Here is a 20,861-nt window from a genome sequence, read left to right on the forward strand (position 1 = left end):
AAAAAAAGAACTTGTACATCGCCTGCGCAGCACAAGGGAGGAGTGCTGTAACTTAATTTACCCTGCCTGCTAAGTATTTCATCCTTGAGCTCTTGAACTTAAAAAGAAGCTTATTTGATTGTTCTTAACTTAAGCTTCCAATTATATCTCATTTTCTTTTCCTTAATAAACAATTGCAAGTCGTTTTTTGGGGGGCAAAATCTCCGCCAAACACATTGAGACACTACCTGTAGACTCCCCCCAGTGTATAAATGAGGTATACATGCAAAGCAGTTGTAGTCTCTCAGGGGGCTTCATGTTCAGTGTGCCTGCAAGACAGTGAGCTCAGCTTTATCAGCCCATTACTGTCAGCTAGAGTGATAACAGTCCAATGGAGACGCGGGCACATATACATTTGCGCGTACACATTCCTACCGCATACTTCGTCATTGCCCAAGGCCAAGTTATTTCGCTCTTCCACTTCTCTCTCAGGCACAGTGGAAGTATTAACTTGTAAGGAGATATTTATGAGTGTGCGAGGGTGCTTTCTGCTGTGTAATTCCAGCTTTTATGTATGGCTGCGCAAGATAAGGTAAAGAAAAAAAGTTCATTCTCTTACATAAAAGAACTCAGGCCTAAAAACATGCTGTTATTAATAGCAAAGTTCCCCCAAAGAACCAGATGAGTCGTCAAGTAAGGGTCCCGTACAAAGTGTTGTGTCATCCTGGAATATGTCCAGAGATGTTTGAGGAGCACTGGAGCTTATTGCAACACATGATTGTATCAGCACATAAAAAGGCCACTGATTTTGGACAATGCTGAGGACTTGCACAACAGGAGCACCAACTCTGTCTTACAATCTTGCCAGATTGCAGGAGATCGAGTTGCTCCTCGGTGAATTTCTTTTTGACTGACTTTTATTGCATGGGATGTGATTTCCTTACAGAATGGGGGTAACTCTGCCTCATTTGGAGAAACAAGTGGGCCATGGGAGGATCGCATATTCCTGTGGAGGCTCATTACAAAAGTATCTATGACTCAGCTCCCCTATTTTCCTGTAGTAGATATAAATTTATGCAAAGTTTACACGCATTTCCTCCTCTGTTGCGCTTTCTTTTCTCTCCCGCTGCGTTCCCCTGGCTGTCCACTTTAATTCATTTACAGAGTTATTCATGTGAACTCACAGTCACAGGGTAGTTAGTTTGGACTTGATTTGTCTGAATCCCAGTGCACTGACTGTTAAGGTAACAGTGCACAGGGTGCGTATCAATTTGAAAAGCAAGGCCGTGAAAGGACACCGGCTCACAAACACCCACTGCCTTGTTATCTCCTTGTTCCGCTCTTGCATTGGGATTGAGTGAGAGCCCCACATAACTGTTTTTCCATTCTCTTTTATGTCTCTCCCTCTTTCTCTGTCTCTGGCTGTCTTGTCCTATCTTTCACTCACTCTCCCTGCCTCTCACACACACTCTCCAACATAGCATCCACTCATTCTGACACTGTCAGCAAAGATATTCTTCCGTCATACTCAAGAAACTCAAAACTACTTTTTTTGTTGTTGTTGTTGTTTTTTGCTGCACTCGCCATCTCCTCTTTGCTCACACCCGCAGCTTTCTCTTCTCGTTCGCTTCCCTTGCAACATATCTGCCCTTTCCTCTTTCTTTCAGCTCAGCGACAGAGCCTGTCGCCACAGAATGCATTCCACCAGCTGAAGGGGATGCGTCACATGCAATGCAGGCTGCATGTGCCTGTCACAGCCTGCCCCATCCACAAGGTTTTTCCACAGTCCTAAAATAAATTGTTCCATTTTAGCCCTTGCATGATAAAAGCAGTTCTCAGGGAATTTAAGAATAATTCAGCACAAATTTGATCTCAGTTCCCTTTCTGTTCCTCTTGAGAGAAAGAATTGATCCACGTGGTGGTGAGAAAATAGAGGAGAGAGAGATGGTGGTGAGAAAGAAGAACGAGGATTGAGAGAAGGTGAGAGGTGGTGATGACAGGAAGAGCGATCTGAGAGAGTGAAATGGATATTGAAATGCTAAAAGGGGAGACAAATTAGCAAAGAGAAGATGAAGTGGGGTTGGAAGACAAAGGGGAAAGAAAGGGTAGAGACGATAGCGATATGAAAAATGTTACATTAAAAAGAAGAGGAGAACGACGGCTGGGGTTAAGTGATGTAAGGTAAAAACTGATGATGTGATAGAAGCTGTGATTAATCATATGAGGCCAGTTTCGCTAGCTACACACAGGCCTGATTACTCCCAGATCTGTTAAATCAAGAAATCACTTAAATAGCACCTATGTGACAAAGTGATGTAAGCTAAAAGATCTCAAATAGCAACACATCAAGCCACAGTCTAAAGAAACAGATCAGAAAGAAAATAATTGACATCTGTCAGTCTGGAAAGGAAGAATTATTCATATTTAGGGGTTCGTGATTACAGTGTATCAGAGTGAGAACATTATCCACAAATGGAGAAAATTTGAAACACTGATGAAACTTCCCAGGAGTGGCCGGTTTATCCAAATTACTCGATGACGCCTCCAGGAGGTCACAAAAGAACCCAGAGCAGCATCTAAAGAAATGCAAGCCTCCTTCCTTAGTTAAGGACTTTTTAAAAAATATTCTGTGGACTGATGAGAAACTTGACTCCCTTAACATCTGCTGTAAAACTAGCACAGCATTTCATAAAAACAACATCAAGCCAACAGTTAAACATGGTAGCGGTAGTGTGATGGTTTGGGGCTGCTTTGTTGCGTCAGTACATGAACAAGTTGGTATGACTGATGCAACCACGAATTCAGCTCTCTACCAGCAACTCCTGAAGGAGAGTCCAGCCATCAGTTTGTGCCCTGAAGCTCAAGCGCGCTTGCAGCAGGACAATGTTGGGAAACGCACCAGCAAGTCCACCTCTGAATGGATTCAAAGGGTTTTGGAGTGGCATAGATAAAGTCAAGATTTAAATCAGATCGAGGTGCTTGGGCATGAACTTAACAAGCCGTTCATGCTCGAAAAACTCTCCAAATTAAAACAATTCTGCAAAGAAGAGTGGCCCAAAAATTCCTTTACGGTGATGTGAAAAACTCATTGCCAGTTATCACAAATGCTTGATTGTAGTTCTTGCTGCCAAGAGCAACATAACCAGTTATTAGATTTAGGGGACAATTATTTTTTTCACATAGGGTCAAGTAGGTTTGGATAGCTTCTTTCTCTCGACAAATGAAATCATCATTTAAAAATTGCACGTTGTGTTTACTCGGGTTATCGTTATATTAGACCCTTTAGATTTATTAGGTGACAAAGAGAGAAAACTCTGTAATAGGATATGCTACCAGCGTATAGCAGGTGAGACAACAAATACATTCACGTCCAGATTTTTCTTTATGACAGCTTCAAACCACAGCATCTGTGTCACACTGAGGCACAAAGCAGCCTCCACTGTACTGTAGAAAATACAAAGACTAAGCTGAAATTCGAGAAGCAAAAACAAGATGAGCAGTCATCTGAGAGGGAGAAACTGAAGCACAGTCAAGACAAACATTGACAAAGAGATGGATTATGGAAGAACGGCTGCCAAGACACAATCTGTACAACCATTCGCAGAGCTGTAATGCTCTGATGAGAATCTCCTGTCTTTTGTGTTATTGCACTGCATTCTTAGTAAAAGGCTTTAGTATAGCACACTAAAAAAAACAAACAAACAAAAGCACACATACACACACAAACGCACAGAAGGCTATTTCAAAATGTCCCGAGCAGTAATGTCAGGCTATTAGAGTTAACTGCTGACCTGCAGGAACAAGAATCGACAGCCATCTCCCTCCCTGCATCTCTTTAAGCCCCCAGTCTACTGATGGTGCTGCTGGTGCACTGTTTTGTGCAGTCGTATATATGTAGATGATTGCAGGTGGTAGGTCGTTATATCAAGATTTTCACCATTTGGCTTTAAGAAAGTCTGACAGTTTTAGGCTTAAAAGCAGCAAATGCACGCACACTCTGAAATAACACTCTCATTACGAGATGAAGTGGCTCATGGGGACTGTGTCGGGCTGTTGTTGAGTCACTGTATTTCAGCTCAGAGTGAACAAGCAGCCAGTCGGCCTCTCCTCCCTGCCCTGTCGCAGCAAAGTGGGGTCCACACACCTTGACAGGATAATAACAGCAGCCGCGCATGATATCGAGCATAATTGCGTCGCTGTTTGTCATTTATCAAAGGTTTACCCAGCTGACATTTTCCCAGTGTGATGTGGAAGATGAGGCTGATTTTGATGAAACTGTTTGAAAGGTCATGTTCAGAACTAAACCGTGTTACAGGACTGACTGTCACCTTCCCTGCTAAGCTGCATGCAGCATTAGACTATTCAAACATGTATAGTTTCACCGGGATTGGAGATTTTCTCCAATACCTTTGTTCTATTCTTATAGAGCAAAAGCATCTGAGAATTCTTCTTCTTATTGGAAATTCTTATTATTATTGCACAGTGAGTCAGGATTTCACTGTACTTCTATTTTAATTCACTCCAGAGTGGGGGTGGATCCAGATGAAAACCAGGAGGACTGCATTTTTGAGGTAAGCGCACTTGCTTCTACTATAGATAAATCTTTTTTCTAAATTCACTATATTTATTCATCCTCTTGTTTTTCTTTCTGGGATCAAATTTTGCCTTTTTTAATAGAAATGTTTATCAGCTTCCTTCTTTATGCACCACATATTATGTGACTGTCAAATAACTGGATTTGGCTAAATATTCCAAATTGATCCTTTTTTTAATCGGTGCTTTCTAAATCCTTCTCAGCACAATTTGCATTGATGTGCAGGCATCGCTTCTCCAATCCCATTTAGAAGATTGTATATTAGTGCCACTGTTTATCGATGGGTTACGGCGAGTTAATTGTCATTCCGTGTGCTTTAACATGCTGAAGCTTGAACATCATTGCAGTCTGTTTACGAATTTATCTGATTTGTTTCAGGGGGCTTCTCTAGTTAGAAAGAGTGCACATTAAGCTTAAGAAAATAATGCTTCCAAGAATATGCTCAATGCCAAAAAAAACAAGTATTGGCCCAACAGCTTCTAATATTGACTGTCACACAGTCACTTACATTTCACTGTGTTACAAGAAGTGATTCTGCCTACATACGCATTGTGCCGCACTGGAAGCAGCAAGCTTCGCTGAACATGTGAGAGAGGGCAGTCACATGACTATAAAACTTCGAGTGGTTTTGTGGTCAACACATTCTTCTTTCACACTATTTCTTATTTAAATATTGAGAACTGTACATTATAGGGTGTTACTAATATGTATAATTTCTGCAAATATTGTACTTACAGCATATCCTTCCATCCTCTCCTACTGACACATAATGGGCTTCCAGCCTTTAATCTTGGGTCTGCTGTTTATTTTAAGACCACATGGCATTAAAGTGAAGAACACTTCAAGAGGAAATGCGGTTTCGCTTTCGCTTTGAGTGATGGTCTGCGCAATATCCAGAACAGAACACAACAAAGGCCCTCTGAGTGTGGCCTTTTGTTGTGCATACACCCACCCTGCCATCGCTGCTTCCCAGCAGCTCGCCATTCACTCTCTTATTTGAACTGACGATTATCTGCACGCTATGAATGGGACAAGGTCTGGGCATCTCTCTGGTATCAAGCGGCCAAATAGATAGTGTGGCCAAGTAAAGCTGGAGGAGGATCCCAGTGGGGAGACGAGCTTTTTTATTTCTTTTTTTATGGAAACAGTTGAATGCATGCAAGACCAGAGCAGTTGTTCTTACTGTAATGAGGAGGGATCTCTATTGGTAGTTCAGTTTTTGGGAATAGGATTTTCCCTTTATTAGGTCTGACCCTCTTGTTCAAGCTGTGGTCATGTGATATGGCCCTGCTGACCATGCACAGGTGCAGGTTTTCGGCATTTCCATCAAGCACCGTATACAGCCCACTGCAGACGGGCTTTGTTTGTCGGCGAGTAACATTGGTTCTCTTCTGGTTTACAGATTGCTACAGAGAGGCCAGACACAACACAGGGCCTGTGGCACTCTCTCGACTACAAGTATCCTTTCACTGCTTTTTTCTCCAAAGCACTCTTACATCTGCTTGCACTCACAATAATTAACGCAGCGCTCTGTGGAGCCCTACTGTTCTGTGAGTATCAGAAAAAAATAGTGCTTCATTACATAGACTTTGAAGAAAGACCCTTATCTATCAGGACAAACAGAAAGTTCAGAAAGAACGTGTGTGGCCTGCTAGCAAACATACACTGTGTATGACCTCCTTTGTGCAGCTATATTAGGACCATTTGCACACATGCTCTCATTGTAGTTTCCCTGATATAAACGATTCTTTAGGATGCATTTATCTAAGAGGCTCTTCATTTTCAAGTCAACTTTTAAACACGATTATCCATGTGACTTCTCTCATGTGACAGTTCTCAGCAATCACTTCTTATGAATATCGTGACTATTAAAAGAGTACTCCAACAATGCACTCCTTTTCCAGATAGAAAAGCAGCAAATATTATATTATATCTAAAATCTAATATTTAAATTATTTATAATTCATTTCTGTGGACCAAAACTGCACAGTCTTTGCTCCGTGCAAGAATACATTTTGTACATTCCTTTGCCGTTATTAGATAAATTCACAGGTTGCATTCAGAAATTTACTCCATTGTCCACCTGTATTTTATTTTGCAACAATCTGGAAAATATATATATTTGCATTTGGTAAAGGTTGATGTTCTTGTCTGTAGCAACAATAAATAAAGGGCCAGTCAGCTATAGTGACTGTCTGAGGATAACAAAATCTGGCCAGGACCTCTAAAGTTCATTTCCAAAGCAAACAGTTTGCTTCTCTGTCAGTCTTTATTCTAAACAAAGTTAAGGGTTTACTAGCTGCAAACTTATTCTGTGGGAATGCTGTTGAACTTCCCTCCCCAACTGCACAATAGTATGTGTTATTTCCCAAAGTGCTTAACTATTGCCGCCTCTGTTGGTGTTAACAACGTGGTAAGATGTTCTTGTAAGCAGAGAGTGTAGTTGGAGAAGGAAAACAGTTGTACTCTTTGCAGGAAGATTTCACGAGGATTGCATTAAGTTTAAGCTAATTGAATTTTGCTCCCTAATGACTTCATGACCTGGTGCTTGGTAAGGAGCACATCATCTTACTTTATGGGCTTTATCTCTTCTGCAAAACAGTGCAATGTTGGATTGATGGCATCATCATTAAGAATAGTCATTTAATGCGTAATTGAGCTTTTGTTTGTTTTTTGGGGGGGGGTTTTGTGCTTTTTAATTGAATGAGAGTGCAGAAATGGCATTATCCCGGCTACGTAGCTGACCTTTGATTATGAAACAAATCAGGCTACAAGGTTAATATTATTTTGGCAGCATGCAAAATATATTTAAATACATTTTTTTATACCGGCACCCATGAAAATGAATGGGTGAGTGTCTTCAAACATGACTGATAGTTTAATACAGAGTTTTTTCCCTTCTTCTCTTTGATGTAACTTACATTAAAGCAGGAAGAGTTATAAATAACATAAGTAACTCCTAAACACTCAAAAGGGTTATATAATTATCTATTTAAATTTTATAGGGATATCTAAGAATATGAAATAAATGTTTCTCAAAAGTTTGTCTCTTCTTTACTGATCTCACAGAAAGAGATCAAAAAGGAAAGGAAGGTCCCTGTGTCCCTCCTTTCCTGAAAAGTCATGGTCCGCTCATAACTATTAAAATAAGTAGTATAAAGTGTGTGTGTAGTCTGTGTTCTTGTTACGTCTTGAGACACATTGAAACAGTAGCCTGAGACTGTGAGGTATTAAATATGTTACTCATGAACAGTGAGAGCTGGTAGGTGTAGTTCTGAAACCAGATACGACGAGAGAGGGTAGATCTGACTGTAAAACTGTATATTGGCTAACAGTAACAAGCTACACCCTGAGATTAGATTAAACAAACATGTTTAACTATGTATGGCCTAAAATTAGTAATTATTTTTGCAGTAAAATAACCGTTTTCTAACAATTGAAATGAAAATATCACATATTTATTTAAACTTATATTAAAAGAATATTAAATTGAAATAAAAGGGACCTGTCGTTTGAAGGTGTACAAATTAAATTCTTACCACCAAACACCACATCGCTGATCCAGCCGATGGATCAAGGCATTATTCTCACATTTAAGGTGCTTTATATGTAAAACACCCTGCACCACCTGCCTTTGGATGTACATAAAATAATAAAATAAACATGCTTTCTAATTGATGCTTTTTCACCTATCACAGGGGTCCTGGAACGTAACCCTCACGATAATAGAGGGAATAATTCTTTTATACTGCCCAGGGTTTTTTTGAAAAACTGATCATTTTTGGATAAGGGGATAGAGTGCTAAGTTATCAGCTAATGCTAACAGGTTTTGTTAGCAAGGCACATTAATATAATACAGCAGTCTATGGAAAAAGAGCTAATGCTAGAATTTCAGTCACCAAAAAGAGAGCTCAAACTTTGTGCATATGCCACTGATAACATTAACAATGTAGGAAGTCCTGACTGATCTATCAAATGTTGCTGATATTACAGCAATATTTTTATGTATAAGTTTCTTTTTTTTTATCTGATAAACAAAAATTTAAAAACTAAAGAAGAGATGCGAGAAACACCCTTCAGCCATGTTGTCTGTCGGTCTTGCATAGATTGCTCAGCAGATTTTGAAAAAATTATGCAATTTCGCAGCAGCACACATTTAGCAGATGTTTAAACCCTCAAGTATTGGTCTTAAAATTCCTCTACTGGTTGAGCTCTGACTAAATTCATTTCATGTAAACAAGTGTAAACGGGGTCATTTTTGCTAACATTTCAATAAGTCTGTCTTAAGTTTTAGTCTTGGAAAATCATTTCAAAGGAGTTCATTGTGACATATTATCCACCAGTGTGTGAATGTGAGAGTGAATGAATAGTGGTATTGTAAAGCGCTTTGGGTGCCTTGAAAAGCGCTGTATAAATCCAATCCATTATTATTATTATTATTATATTTTACTCTGAGAACTGTTTTTAACAGGCAGTATTGGTTTATATTTCAGACAGATTAGAAACCATAAAGTTTGTAAAGGTTGTAATTAAATTCAAATACATGTAGTGTTGAGGCTACTAAACCACAAAACACAAGCAAGGTGGATGTGGTTGAGTGTACTGAGAAATTCTCTGATCTGATTAGGACATATTTCCGTTCTGTTTACGTGAAACGGTTTCTTCTTTCTAGTTTTGCAGCTTCCATTTAAATGTTTAAGACATATTTAGATGTTAAATATTGACTTGAGAATGAGCAGTGGGTTAATTTGATAAAGAATTATATTCACTGACCAAATTTTAAATGATAGTAATCTACTGTCTCTGTCTTATGCAATAGCTTCACCAGTAGCCTTGTGACAGACTGTTCTTCACTATTTTTAAAGAGCCAGCTAGCCAGTCCCTACATGTGCTAGCATGCTAACATTTGTATGATATGTCTGCTGGTTGCAACACACAATTAAAAGCCAAAAAAAACACGAACTGTACTCCTGCCATGGCTATATTTAAAGCTTATAATATTGGGTTAACTTGCACATTTTAACAGACTGTGTGTTTTTACCAGACCTCGTGTATATATCATGGGTTTTTGGAATCATGTACAGCATGCAAATATGACAGCGGGTGAGAAAAGAGGAGATGAGAGAAGCAGGATGAAAGGCCCGACCAATGTATCCTATTGATGAGGAGGAAAAACATATTCTGAAGGTGCTTTGAAGTGGACCAGGTGAGAGGAGCCTCAGCCGGAATCCTGCTGCCAGGTAATTGAGCCTCAACTTGGCTCGCCATCTGCATCATTGAGGCACACTGCTGCTTCCTTAACTGTTTCCCCGTCAGCCTGGCTTTAGGGTTCATAAGGACAAGCACTCATTCTGGGGGACATCAAAGCCTGTTTGATCTTTCCAGCTGAATTGGTTTGCATACTGTGGCGTTAGCCCAGCAACCACATGTTTTTGTTTTGGATCTGGAATCCCAGAAGCCACCCATGTCTTCTCCCGTGTTAAAGAAGTACAATGTCGTTAATTACATGGGTGTTCTGTGGCTTGAAAATCAAGTCTAGGCGTGTTACCCATATTTTTAGCATTACAAGGATAAACAATACCATACAACAAAGAAGCACCAAGTAGAGCATAGTGGTACCCACTGTAAATATCTCCTCCTTACATTTTGAGCTTATGTAAGACGTGTATACTTATTCATTATGCAATGCAATCAAAGTCTGCAATCATGGAAATTCCCATGTCTTTAGGAGAATAAGCAGTACTGAGAACAGTGGGTGTATCAGTGGAAGGGGCTAACAAAAGGCCGTGCATCTCATGCGGCAGGTCTTAGTCTTTAATGAAGGAGGCCAATTCAACTCAGTCCTCTGAGCTACAAATGTACAGTAATTGTACTGTCAGTAAGGTATATTTTGACGTTTCACACTCCTGTGTGCTTTTGTACTCTCTGTTGTAGATGCTGCTGTCTAACAAAGTTATCTCTTCCAGGTTGGATGAGTCACTGACAGATAAACTTAGGGATATGTTATCAACTCAGTTTAAAAAAAAAAAAACACAAAGCACAAACTGCCAAGGCAGCTCATCCTCTTTCTCTTGACAATATTTTCTTTAAAGATAAAACAAAAATAAAAAACTTTTCATGACAGCTTGACCCTATTTGACCTTGAAGAAGAGGTCAGAGGTCCAAAGTAATACACATATTGAATTCCCTATATGCCTATATGTTCTCAATGCAAACAATGGTGGTAAGAAACATAGTTTTAAATAACTCTATATAACATTATCATCACTTTGGAATTCAGATTGAGGTCAGAGGTTAAATGTGACATGATATTTTACATTTTTATACAGTATTTCTATGTCGACAGTACACACCACACTTGTGAGATACTTCCTAATTTATAAGCCTTTTTGTCATTTTTCTACCTATGAATAAATAAATAAATAAATAAGTGGGCCTTGAAGTACTTGGTGGATGTACATGAAATTTTAATGGATTGTTAACTGGACCCCACTCTTCACCCCTACAAAGTTTTATCAGAATACTGTGCATTGGTGTTGAGAGTGTGATGAGTTAGGGTAACTGCAACCTCTGTCTGTTCTCTTGTTTCCTCACTAGTTGTACCACTGGACGTTTTTGTTTATTAATTGATTCACATTTCATGTGTAATCATTAAGGCTGCCTGTAACAGTGCTTGTATTGGACATTTCCGACTACAGCGTTTGCTTAAATGTTAAAATACTGGTAAAACAATGGGAAAGTTTGTCACAGAAGTTATAAACAGGCTATTTACAACCAATTTCTTAAATAGCATAAGTAACTTACGTTAGATAAAAACAGTGTGTTGTTGTTGGAGACGTTTTGCGTGCTATGTGCTAGACCATTTCTTAGAATGACTTGCTGAAATCTGTGTTGGTTTCCTGGCAAACATAGCATGAAAAGATTTCATGAAGCCCCTGAAAAGCAGCAAGCGTTTAACCAAACCACACTAACCTGCTTTGTAGTTTCTGAACTCTAGTAGCTGATCACATGTATTATACCTCTAATACTTGCCCTAACTCATGAAAGGTCAGTAAAAGGTTACCTGCGGGTTGTGCAGCGTGGGACTTGTGCTTGCTGTGATGGTGGCTGAAGCAGCAGTTGGTCTTCTACCCCCACATAACTACTCAGCAATTTTTCACACACACACACACGCACACACATATAATCTGACACCATTGTGTAGCAGAAAGCAGAACCAGCAGTTATAATTACCATCACTGTCGAGTATCATGCCAGCATGGAACAGGAGGACGCAGTGCCAACAGGAAGACAACTCACTCAGGCACATCCCAAGGAAGATATTATTCTCTCCTTTTCTCCCTCCTTAGACCCCTCCCCCCCTTTCCCCTTGTTTCTCATTTGAGACATTTTATGAATAAATCCTGTTAGCTGCCAGAATGGTGCTTATAATTCCAACCTCTTGCACATTTTCAACAACAGAACCCGAATGGCGAGAGCTGGTACCAATTTCCATATTAGATTATTTTCCACTTACCCTTGTTCTTTTGTTCGCATGCCAGAGGACTGTGCACTTCTGTGCCACATTAGTCCCACATTACTCATAAAAGGCAGTGAGGTACAAAGGTTGACACTGATGGCACTGGTAAAATAGGAATTTGTCCGTTTTTTTGTTGTTTTTTTTCCCCTCCAAAGCAAAAATTGAGGAAAGTATGACCCCTTGCAGAAAGGTGATTATAAATTAGATGCTAGCAGGGGGCTCCGAAATGTCACAAACATGCTCACCTCCACTTTTCAGACCAGAGCTTATAAATATGCCACTGTTATTGTTTAGTAACCACCTGCCACCTGCACCGCTTCGCTTCCACCGTCTCCTCTCAACGCTGATCGAAAATCAAAATGCACATATCTGCACTTTATCACATTTATAAGACATTCGTGACCTTGCCTCTAGTTTCAATCAAATGCAAGGCTGACCCAGTTTGCTGAAACTAGATAACGACCCATTTGCTACCTTTCCTTTTTTTTTTCTTGAGCAAATTATTTTTATTTCGATTTTGGCTCTCATGCAACATCCCCTCCTGGAAAATCTCTCTGTGTTGCATGGGAGCTTTTATTCCTTAAGACAACTACTCAGCTGACAAAAGCTATGTATATTAAATATGCTAACAGCTTAAGAATCTGGAACAAAAATAGCTCAAGTACCTAAAGCTTGAATGACTAATATCCCAGCTCTCTGCAGTGTGCCATCTTCAAAACGGAAGGCCAATTGCACTGAATGCCAGTAAGCTGACAGTGACCTCATAAGGGAAATAATACACTTTCATAATGTTTTTTTTATTGCTTTGAGCACAAGGGGACTATGATTTATTACACTTTTAGATTTGCATCTCTCATTTCTGTCTTCATATATAAACAACTGGAAGTCTGATGGCTTAGATCTAAAACAATTTGCAGTCACACGCTCAGTGATTATGTTTATGATAAACTGCAGTGATTCACTTTAACCACTTCTTTCTAACAAAGAGTTGGGCTTTCCCTCGAGCATCAGCTGCTAAAATAGAAAACAGACCATACCAGTTAACGCTTTACTGGAGCGCGACACCAGTAACATGTAAATTCCCTGACCTCTTATCCTGCACAGGTAAAACACCGTATCTGGTTACTGTCCTACTCATTCTTTCAAATATATATATATATATATATATATATATATATATATATATATATATATATATATATATAAATAAAATCTGATATGTGCTTTAGTGTTGTTAGCTATTATTGTTATGACTGTGGAGCTGGAGGACAGGCTAGACTACAACCGACCATTTCACCTTATCTCCTGTTTACAGTCACTGACACGTACACACGTTTTGAACAGTCCTTTAACAATGTCACAGATATCTAAAGCCAATGCTGACTCATTGTGGCCCCCCGCTGACTGAGTCACTGCCACAGTGTTGTGGTGTATTTGCCAGAGTCTTCAGTAGCCCCCGTGTGCAGGAGGTAAGACTTTTTTTCTGTGTTTACAACATGCCTGAAATATTGAGGAACATATGAGTTATTTGCCACTTGCAATTCAGGATGAAGAAGAAGAGCTGTGTGAGATAGAAGCAGGAAAAAACACCCTGGATTTGGGGGAAACGGAGAGCCAGCAGGGATCGTCCGAAAGCGATTCTGCATCTGAGCACCAAGAGGACCTGCTGGACGGAGACCTGGGCCTCGGCACTGCTCCAGCTCAACCGAGGGAGGCAAGCGGCTCCAGTACTCAGCTCTAACCTCGTCTTATCAGCTATTGCTCCCTGATGTCAAAACCCCCACCTCCCACAGTGAATGGAGGTCACTGGTCAGGACATCTGCCAACAGCTGACTGAGAGTTAGAGTTTCAATGGTTCCCAAAAGGTCATGCACTCCCCCTGTGCTGAAATGCACGCAAAGACACACACTCACATAGGAAGGGAGAAAAACAATTACAAAGGCCACCGCTCTTCCTGTTGCAACGCTGATGATTTCCTTGTCTCAAACTGGGGAAGTTAGAAACTGAAATAGAAATGTTAAGTGTGCCTTTCACCTTTGTCATAAAGCAGCAGCAGTCATAAAAATAAATAAAGGTAATATGTTAAGTCACAGATTCATTATAAGCACGGCAGCTACATGATACACGGTTACGTAATGCCCGAGTTTCAAGCTTTAGGGAGAATTACTCATCACTGTACTCTGTGATTGAACACTGCAGTATTTCCCTTAATCAGCTGAAATGGTATTTTCTTGCCAACTTTGCTTAGCTCTTCCCCAGCCCCTTATTAAACTTTTATTGCACTGTTTTCTGCTGCAATCCTTTTAACTCATTCAAATGTATTCTGCTAAATGTATTACCACCCCCACCACCCCATCTCCCTCCATGTCTTCCTTAGCATTCTTTGCTGTGTAAGAATGTATCCAAATGGTTAAAAGTACTAACAGCTTTCAGGGGGGAAAAAAGACTATTTGCATGTGAAGTTTTGCTCCAACTGCTTTAATTAAAGATTGCACTTTGCTGCTTTCTATGTGCATCACTGTAAATCTCAGGGCCCCATCTTTTTCCCCCTTGAGTCAAACAGGGGTGTTGTTTACTGCACAAATACGATTTGTGAAGGTTAGGCTGTACGAATATGTAGATGGTTCGTCGTGTATTAATAAAGCCATTGTCCTTGAAGCGGGGGCTTTTCGTTTTATGCTGTGAATGCATGGGCGCGTCTCTGGAATGTGTCTGTTAAAGTATACATTGCGTTCCTCTTTGTATGCACTCAAATTTAAATTTCTGAGCTTTTTCCAAGCAAGAGATGATGATTAACAGCTTTCCACCATTATTAGGCCTGTTTCTTAAAGCTGCAGCTTACTATCAAAGTAAACAAATACTTTTTGAAACACAATTGCTAGTTTTTATGTCATTTGGCCAGAGGGGCCGATGGCGCGATATGGCAGCCTCGCTTCTGTCAGTCTGCCCCAGGGCAGCTGTGGCTACAACTGTAGCTTGCCTCCACCAGTGTGTGAATGTGACAGTGAATGAATAGTGGAATTGTACAGCGCTTTGAGGGCCCCGAAAAGCGCTATATAAATGCAATCCATTATTATCATTATTATTATTATTTGCTAATATTTGAAGCAACACATCACTGTTATATAACACAATCTGTTTGCTTCTGTTGCATATCCGTTTGATGCAGAAAGCTTCTTTTGCATTTCAAGGTGATGCAAACTTTGTTTTACATGTCAGTTTCCATACGGTACGTAAATCCAATTTCAATGTTCACCAGGATCTACTTCCGCATGGGAGGAAGAAGCTTCTCTCAAGTCTCCTTTGTCGTTGTTGTGGGAGTCGCCGGCCACTGAGCTTTCAAGTACAATTTTTAGACGTTTTTGCATCCCGAGCAAAGGGCTGAAACTACAGTCAGGTGTGTAAAAAGACATTTAGCACAATGAATGTGTTTGGATGTTACTTTTACAGGTGACTGTTGAAATGGGAAATTTTGCTAAGGTGCTGTTGTCAACAGAATTGAAGTTGACAGTAACTGTAATTACTTCTTCCACCCAGCTATTAAAATATCCCCAGCTATTGTGACTAACGTTTTTCAGCCATGCACTTAAAGATACCGTGTGGAGTTTTAAGTACTACTCAGTAGTTGTTTTACGTCAGGCTTTACTAGCATTAGTTTGCCAAAAAAGGAAAAACCTAAACAAAGCAGGAAATCTAAACCAATAGAGAGACTCGGTTTATAACTTTTCAAATGTGGCTTGCAGTTGTTTCTACCCTGTCTGACAGATATATATATACACACACACGCACACACACACTTCATGCTGGTGAGCAACACCGAATGTAAACAGTTTGCTTGCCAGAAACCTCCACAGGGCACCTTTAGGTTATGTAGCAAATAGCAACAAATATATGACACCTCTCCAGCACAGTGGTTCTCAAACAGTGACAAAAGGTGTGCACTGAATAAAGTTTTGATAAAGCTTATTCATTCAAGACAAAATTTGTTATAAATCCTGATTGTAAATTAAAATAAACGTAGCACATTTATTATTATTCTGCTTCAGGTTTCTTCCTATTAAAAGGTGTTTTTCCTTCCCACGGTCTCTAAGTGTTTGATTGTTGGGTCTTTAACTTACAATAAAAGGCACCTTGAGGAGAATGCTGTTGTGATTTGGTGCTAAATAAATAAAACTGCTTTGAATTTAACCGAATCATTCAATTGTGCATTAAACCCTTCATCTTATTTTGGTGTGCTAACTTCCAGGTTGCTCCCTGTAGCCAATTTTGTGAACCACTTCCACTCACCCCCCAAGTAGGCGTTAAAATAACTGAGTTCAACACAAATGCATAAACTGTATTGTTAACTATGAACTTTACTCAATGCAATATTCCCAGATGTGTTTTTTTTTATAAGAGCAAGCAATTGTAAACATTGGAAATGGTAGAACAAGCAGACTGCTGACACCAACAGAGAGACTTTTCCAAATCTGGAGCTATGACATTGTCCACAGTGTATGATATCATCCTGTCAGGATGTGACGACAAAAAAAATAAAATAAAAAATAATAATAAAATGTAAGAAAAACCCAAATCAAAACATCCCCCTTTTTGTAAAATCTAGCCGTAGCACTACTGCTGTTCTGATCACACCTCTACCTATGGCACAAGAATCCAATCCAGTGATTGTCTCTGACACGTCTCAAATATTAACATTAGCAGTCAACTTCTTTTTTTCTTCTTTTTTAATCAGTTGGATTTTTTTAACCCTTCCTTTAACTAGTTTCACTTTTACAGACAGTATGAAGACTGGAAAACAGATTTTTTTTCTTTTAAACATTCAAAAAATATCCCCAAAACATCCACTTTGAAGTGTCATCATAACAAGATACATGAATTATACAGTAGCTTCTTTTTCCTTTTTTTTTTTCTCTGAAAGTTGCAGCTTTGAGTCAATTGTTCTTAGACGTTGCAGTGTCGAGGTCTAAGGTCCCGTCTGGTGTTCCGGTAAAAAAGAAGTGGTCCTTTTCAACGGAGCTGCAACTGCTCGACTGACGGTACATTCCAAATGCAGCCGATGTAGATCCAGGAACATGGACTTAAAGTAAAGCTTTATTTCCACAATATAAGGAAATGGCACTCTATGCAAAATTAACATTAAATTAAATGGTCTTTGGTGGTGAGGATGTTTTCACAGTCTGGAGTGTGTCAGTAGTGATTTGCTCAAGTCCTTGGCCTCCCCGGCTGTTCTCACTCTCTCGTAACCTAGAACTGACATGGAGTGGTGGCAGTAGTCTTCCACTTGTTTGATCTGTTGGATGCTGAGCACTGTTCTCCATGCACTTGCAGCTTGTGTGGCATTCCTGGAGGAGACTATAAATGGCTTAGATGAGGAACTGGAGCCACTGGTCATGTTCAAAGCAAACATCTCAATGTCATGGTTGGTAGTGAGGTTGGCAAAGCGGTAGACGCTCCTCAGGGTCTTAACTGGGTTTTCGACCAGGTCTTCGTAACGTACAGCCATGTACTTCCCCTTCAGCCAGCTGGGTGGGTTTAAGGCAGTCCTCAAAGTCCTGGAGGTACGGTCGCAGATCACCTCCATGGCTCCAATGGAGTGGTAGTCTGAGCCATCCTTCTTGTTAGCTTTGTGCCCGGGGTCCACGAAAGGTATCCGCCGAAGTTTGGGGTCTCTGCTGCGGACCACCTGTAAATTCTCCCGTATCAGGCCGTGTCTGGATTTGATCCTGGAGTTGGCTACTGCCCGTGGGTCTCTAACCAAGTGTATCACCTTCAAATCCAAGGACGGATCCTCCATGAGCGGGGCCAGCACATTTACATCCAATATGCGGACCCCTTTAATGACTATGGTGCTATATTTCAGGCACTCTTCCTCCAACAGTCTAAGGCTTTGAGGGGGACACTTTTTACACACCTTATCATCCACCATCCCCACCACCTCCTTTCTATAGGCTGAGCAGAGGGGATATGAGCACACCACTTTATTGAGGGTGGCCCCAAACAGTCCGAGGGAGGTGAAATTCTTACCTCCCGGGCTGTTGTAAAGTTGGAAAACAGACAGATCACAGCGGTATAAGGAGCTAAGCATGTCCCTGGCCGCCCCTTGCAATGACACGGCATCACCGGGGTACAGTTTCTGCCAGATGTGCCACATTGGCTCATACAAGAAGAACACATCTGCATTTTGATTAAACAGCTCCCCAAAAAAGGAAGAGCCTGACCTCCAGGTGGTCAGCACATAGATAAGCTGCCTCTTCTTAGCCAGCGAGGGTCTGTACAGGAAGCGAATGTCAGATCTGCTCTGATAAGTGGTGCTCCTCATCTGATGATTACACTGCTGCGGCTCCTTAGTCCATTTATAATTAGCCAAGTTAAGCATAGTGAGCACGAGCAGTAACAAATAGGCCATAAATAACACAATCCTCTTCCTGCGTAGCACTTTCATCACGATCCCAGGCTGTGCTATTATCTTGGTATGATTCCTGTATGTTTTAAGCTTCCTTCCAAAGCCTGCATCCTTCTCCCAAGGCGCTGTCAACTTCAGTGGTTGATGATATTGTTTGCCTCGCATCTGTACCCTCGGAGAGTGGCTCTCACCGCTGGACGAAGCTCCTTACATTGACTGTGCACCAACACGCTCGGTAGTGTGTTTATGGGCTGCACCGGGAATTAACACCCAGATGAATTAGGTAATGTATTCGGCACCAGTTCGACAGCCACTAAACGATATAGCCTTTTCACTGCACTGCGCAATGTTCGTCATAGAAATGGCAGAAGAGAGGAGCGTTAAAGTTGTCCATATCAGGCTTTGCAGTGATTCTGTGTTTGGCCCGCGTTCAAAACAAAAACCAAGAAGCCTTCAGCATTGTAACAGACGCCCAGTTTGGGCACGTTCAGCGGAAGCATCCTCAGAAATGCGGTGGATTCGGGCGTCGGTCACGATTCCGCGCGACGGGCCGGATCCTCTAAATTACTCCGCAGCTGCCATGATGGAGCAGAGAAACGCTTTTATCCGCAGTTAGGGCTCTTACACGTTTCTCCGTCTCGTTCTTCTGCTCGTCCAACTAATACAAACTGGGCCGATTCAATCTGAATAGCAGGACCAAGACCCGCCCTCCGAGAGAGCGCATTGGAGCGCGACGAGTCGACGCTCGTCAGCCAGCTTACGTCATTGGACCTGCTGCGAGCCTGTCACGTTAATGGTGGCTCCGACAGATCACAGCAACGGTAGATGAGGAGGGCATGGGGGATGGATGGTGGTGGTGCTGTTGTTATGTTTAGGTGAAGTCCACCTCACATTGTCTGAACCGTACTCTAACCTCTCGTTTCTACACATCTAAAAGCGATTAGCAGTTTTCTGTTTTGTTTTTTGTTCCGTTTTTTCTACATACAACCTATTTTTACTATTTCTTTAATAAAAGTCTTAAGGCTGTGATTTTATTCCAAAGCCGGCCTTTACTTTTCCTTTTACGCACGTCCTCCTCATCGTGTGTGACTGCAAGAGAGAATCAATATTTCAGATTAAATGTATTAGCCCCCCTCACGACAGCCACAAGAGGGTAGCCCGGGGTTTGTCTTAAAAGCAGCAAAGAAAAACCCTATTTCATTACAAAAGAGCTATGCACATACCGCCGAATCAAATATTTCAAAAATAGAAACTCTTGAATTTTAAACTGATCTGAGAGTGATGGCCTACAGCATGATTGTAGAGGATGTAATAATTTTTCATTGGACGTGATAGAAACACTCAGCGGCAGTGACAAGCACTCCTCTCAAGTGGAATCAGCTGAAATGGGACATTTGACAGCTGTTCCCCAGGAACTGGAAAGGCCATGATGTTGTATGAAGGGAAACACATGCTCTGCAGATTGAAAATCATCTTTCCTAAGAGGCTTGCCTGTGCGGGATTACAACCTTGAACAAGCGGGGTGGGGAGAGCATAGACTGAATGAATTGAAACCGCTCGAGTCCCTTGACCCTCCCCAGCGAGGAACCTCTAAATATGTAGGGTAATATCCACGTTGTGATTTTACTATACTGTTTCTCATCAAGCCCTGCTCAGATGCTGTGCGTGGTGTGAGTCCTTCTGAAGTGCGACATATTAGGCTTTGTGTTGGCTATACAGTATTTCCTTCCTGTTCTCGGTAACGTGTGCTTTCAATATATCTTCATTTTTATTTTTGTTCTCATCCACTGCGGGTGTCTACAGCGAAATACCTTTGTGCAGACTGCCCTCTGCTGGAGCATTGAGGTCCCACCCTTCAAAACGAACAGCAGACTTCCACATCATGAACAAATATATTAATCATACATATCACATAATAATTTATATTCGTTTTTCAGTGTGCAAGCATATAGATAATAGAGCTTAGTTTAAGAAAAATCTTTTAATCTTATTCTTTTATAAGGAAGCTTGTTGTTAATATGAAACCTTTCCTACTGTGCAACCGCTTCATTCCACCTGCATTTTACAGATGTTTATAAAACTTCATAAAACAAAAGCTATATTAGGATTCGGTGCTGTTGGAAAGCAAAGAGCCCGTCATTGAATGTGTTTTTCTTGTATCAAGTCAAATAGTGAAGAGAATAAGTGCACGTTTTCCTCCCCGCCCTATCTTCAACATGTATTCACACTGTGACAGAAACCCGCCCAGGAAATTACTTCTGTTTCAGTGCATGGTATTTGTTCTGTTTGGCAGTGGAAGTGCTGAGCGTGGTGAGTAAAGTAATATATTTGTCTCACATCATCAGAAATGTGTGTGGTGATGATTT

The 20,861-nt window shown here is 40.8% G+C and overlaps 2 protein-coding genes across 7 annotated transcripts in view; one reads left to right on the forward strand and one right to left on the reverse strand.

Annotated features, from left to right (window-relative positions):
- The window catches only part of LOC120741485 (sodium/hydrogen exchanger 9-like), a 57,985-nt gene extending 43,235 nt beyond the window's left edge, over positions 1–14,750 (forward strand). The window contains exons 13-16 of one of the 6 annotated variants that reach the window (XR_005697634.1): positions 1,647–1,753; positions 1,878–1,959; positions 4,505–4,550; positions 5,976–6,036. Coding sequence is in view for 5 of the 6 variants with exons in the window: in XM_040044422.1 (XP_039900356.1) it covers positions 4,505–4,550; positions 5,976–6,031; positions 13,456–13,561; positions 13,639–13,833 (403 nt within the window). In the remaining variant the exon portion in view is untranslated. Of the gene's footprint in view, positions 1–925; positions 1,763–1,877; positions 3,671–4,504; positions 4,551–5,975; positions 6,204–13,455; positions 13,563–13,638 lie in introns of those variants that run through there. The other 5 variants (XM_040044424.1, XM_040044422.1, XM_040044423.1 and 2 more) reach the window with 5 other exon arrangements.
- Positions 14,751–16,422: 1,672 nt separating this feature from the next.
- Positions 16,423–19,192, reverse strand: chst2b (carbohydrate (N-acetylglucosamine-6-O) sulfotransferase 2b). The gene has a single exon (XM_040044428.1). It carries the CDS (start codon positions 18,658–18,660, stop codon positions 17,263–17,265), a length of 1,398 nt encoding a protein of 465 aa, XP_039900362.1. The 5' UTR covers positions 18,661–19,192; the 3' UTR covers positions 16,423–17,262.
- Between the last annotated feature and the right edge of the window lie 1,669 nt (positions 19,193–20,861).

The sequence above is a fragment of the Simochromis diagramma genome, unplaced genomic scaffold (assembly GCF_900408965.1).
Source record: "Simochromis diagramma unplaced genomic scaffold, fSimDia1.1 OVJJ01000602.1, whole genome shotgun sequence".
Lineage (NCBI taxonomy): Eukaryota > Metazoa > Chordata > Actinopteri > Cichliformes > Cichlidae > Simochromis > Simochromis diagramma.

Coding starts and splice junctions, on each gene's coding strand:
- chst2b (XM_040044428.1), bottom strand. CDS start 18,660: ATGCGAGGCAAACAATATCATCAACCACTGAAGTTGACAGCGCCTTGG.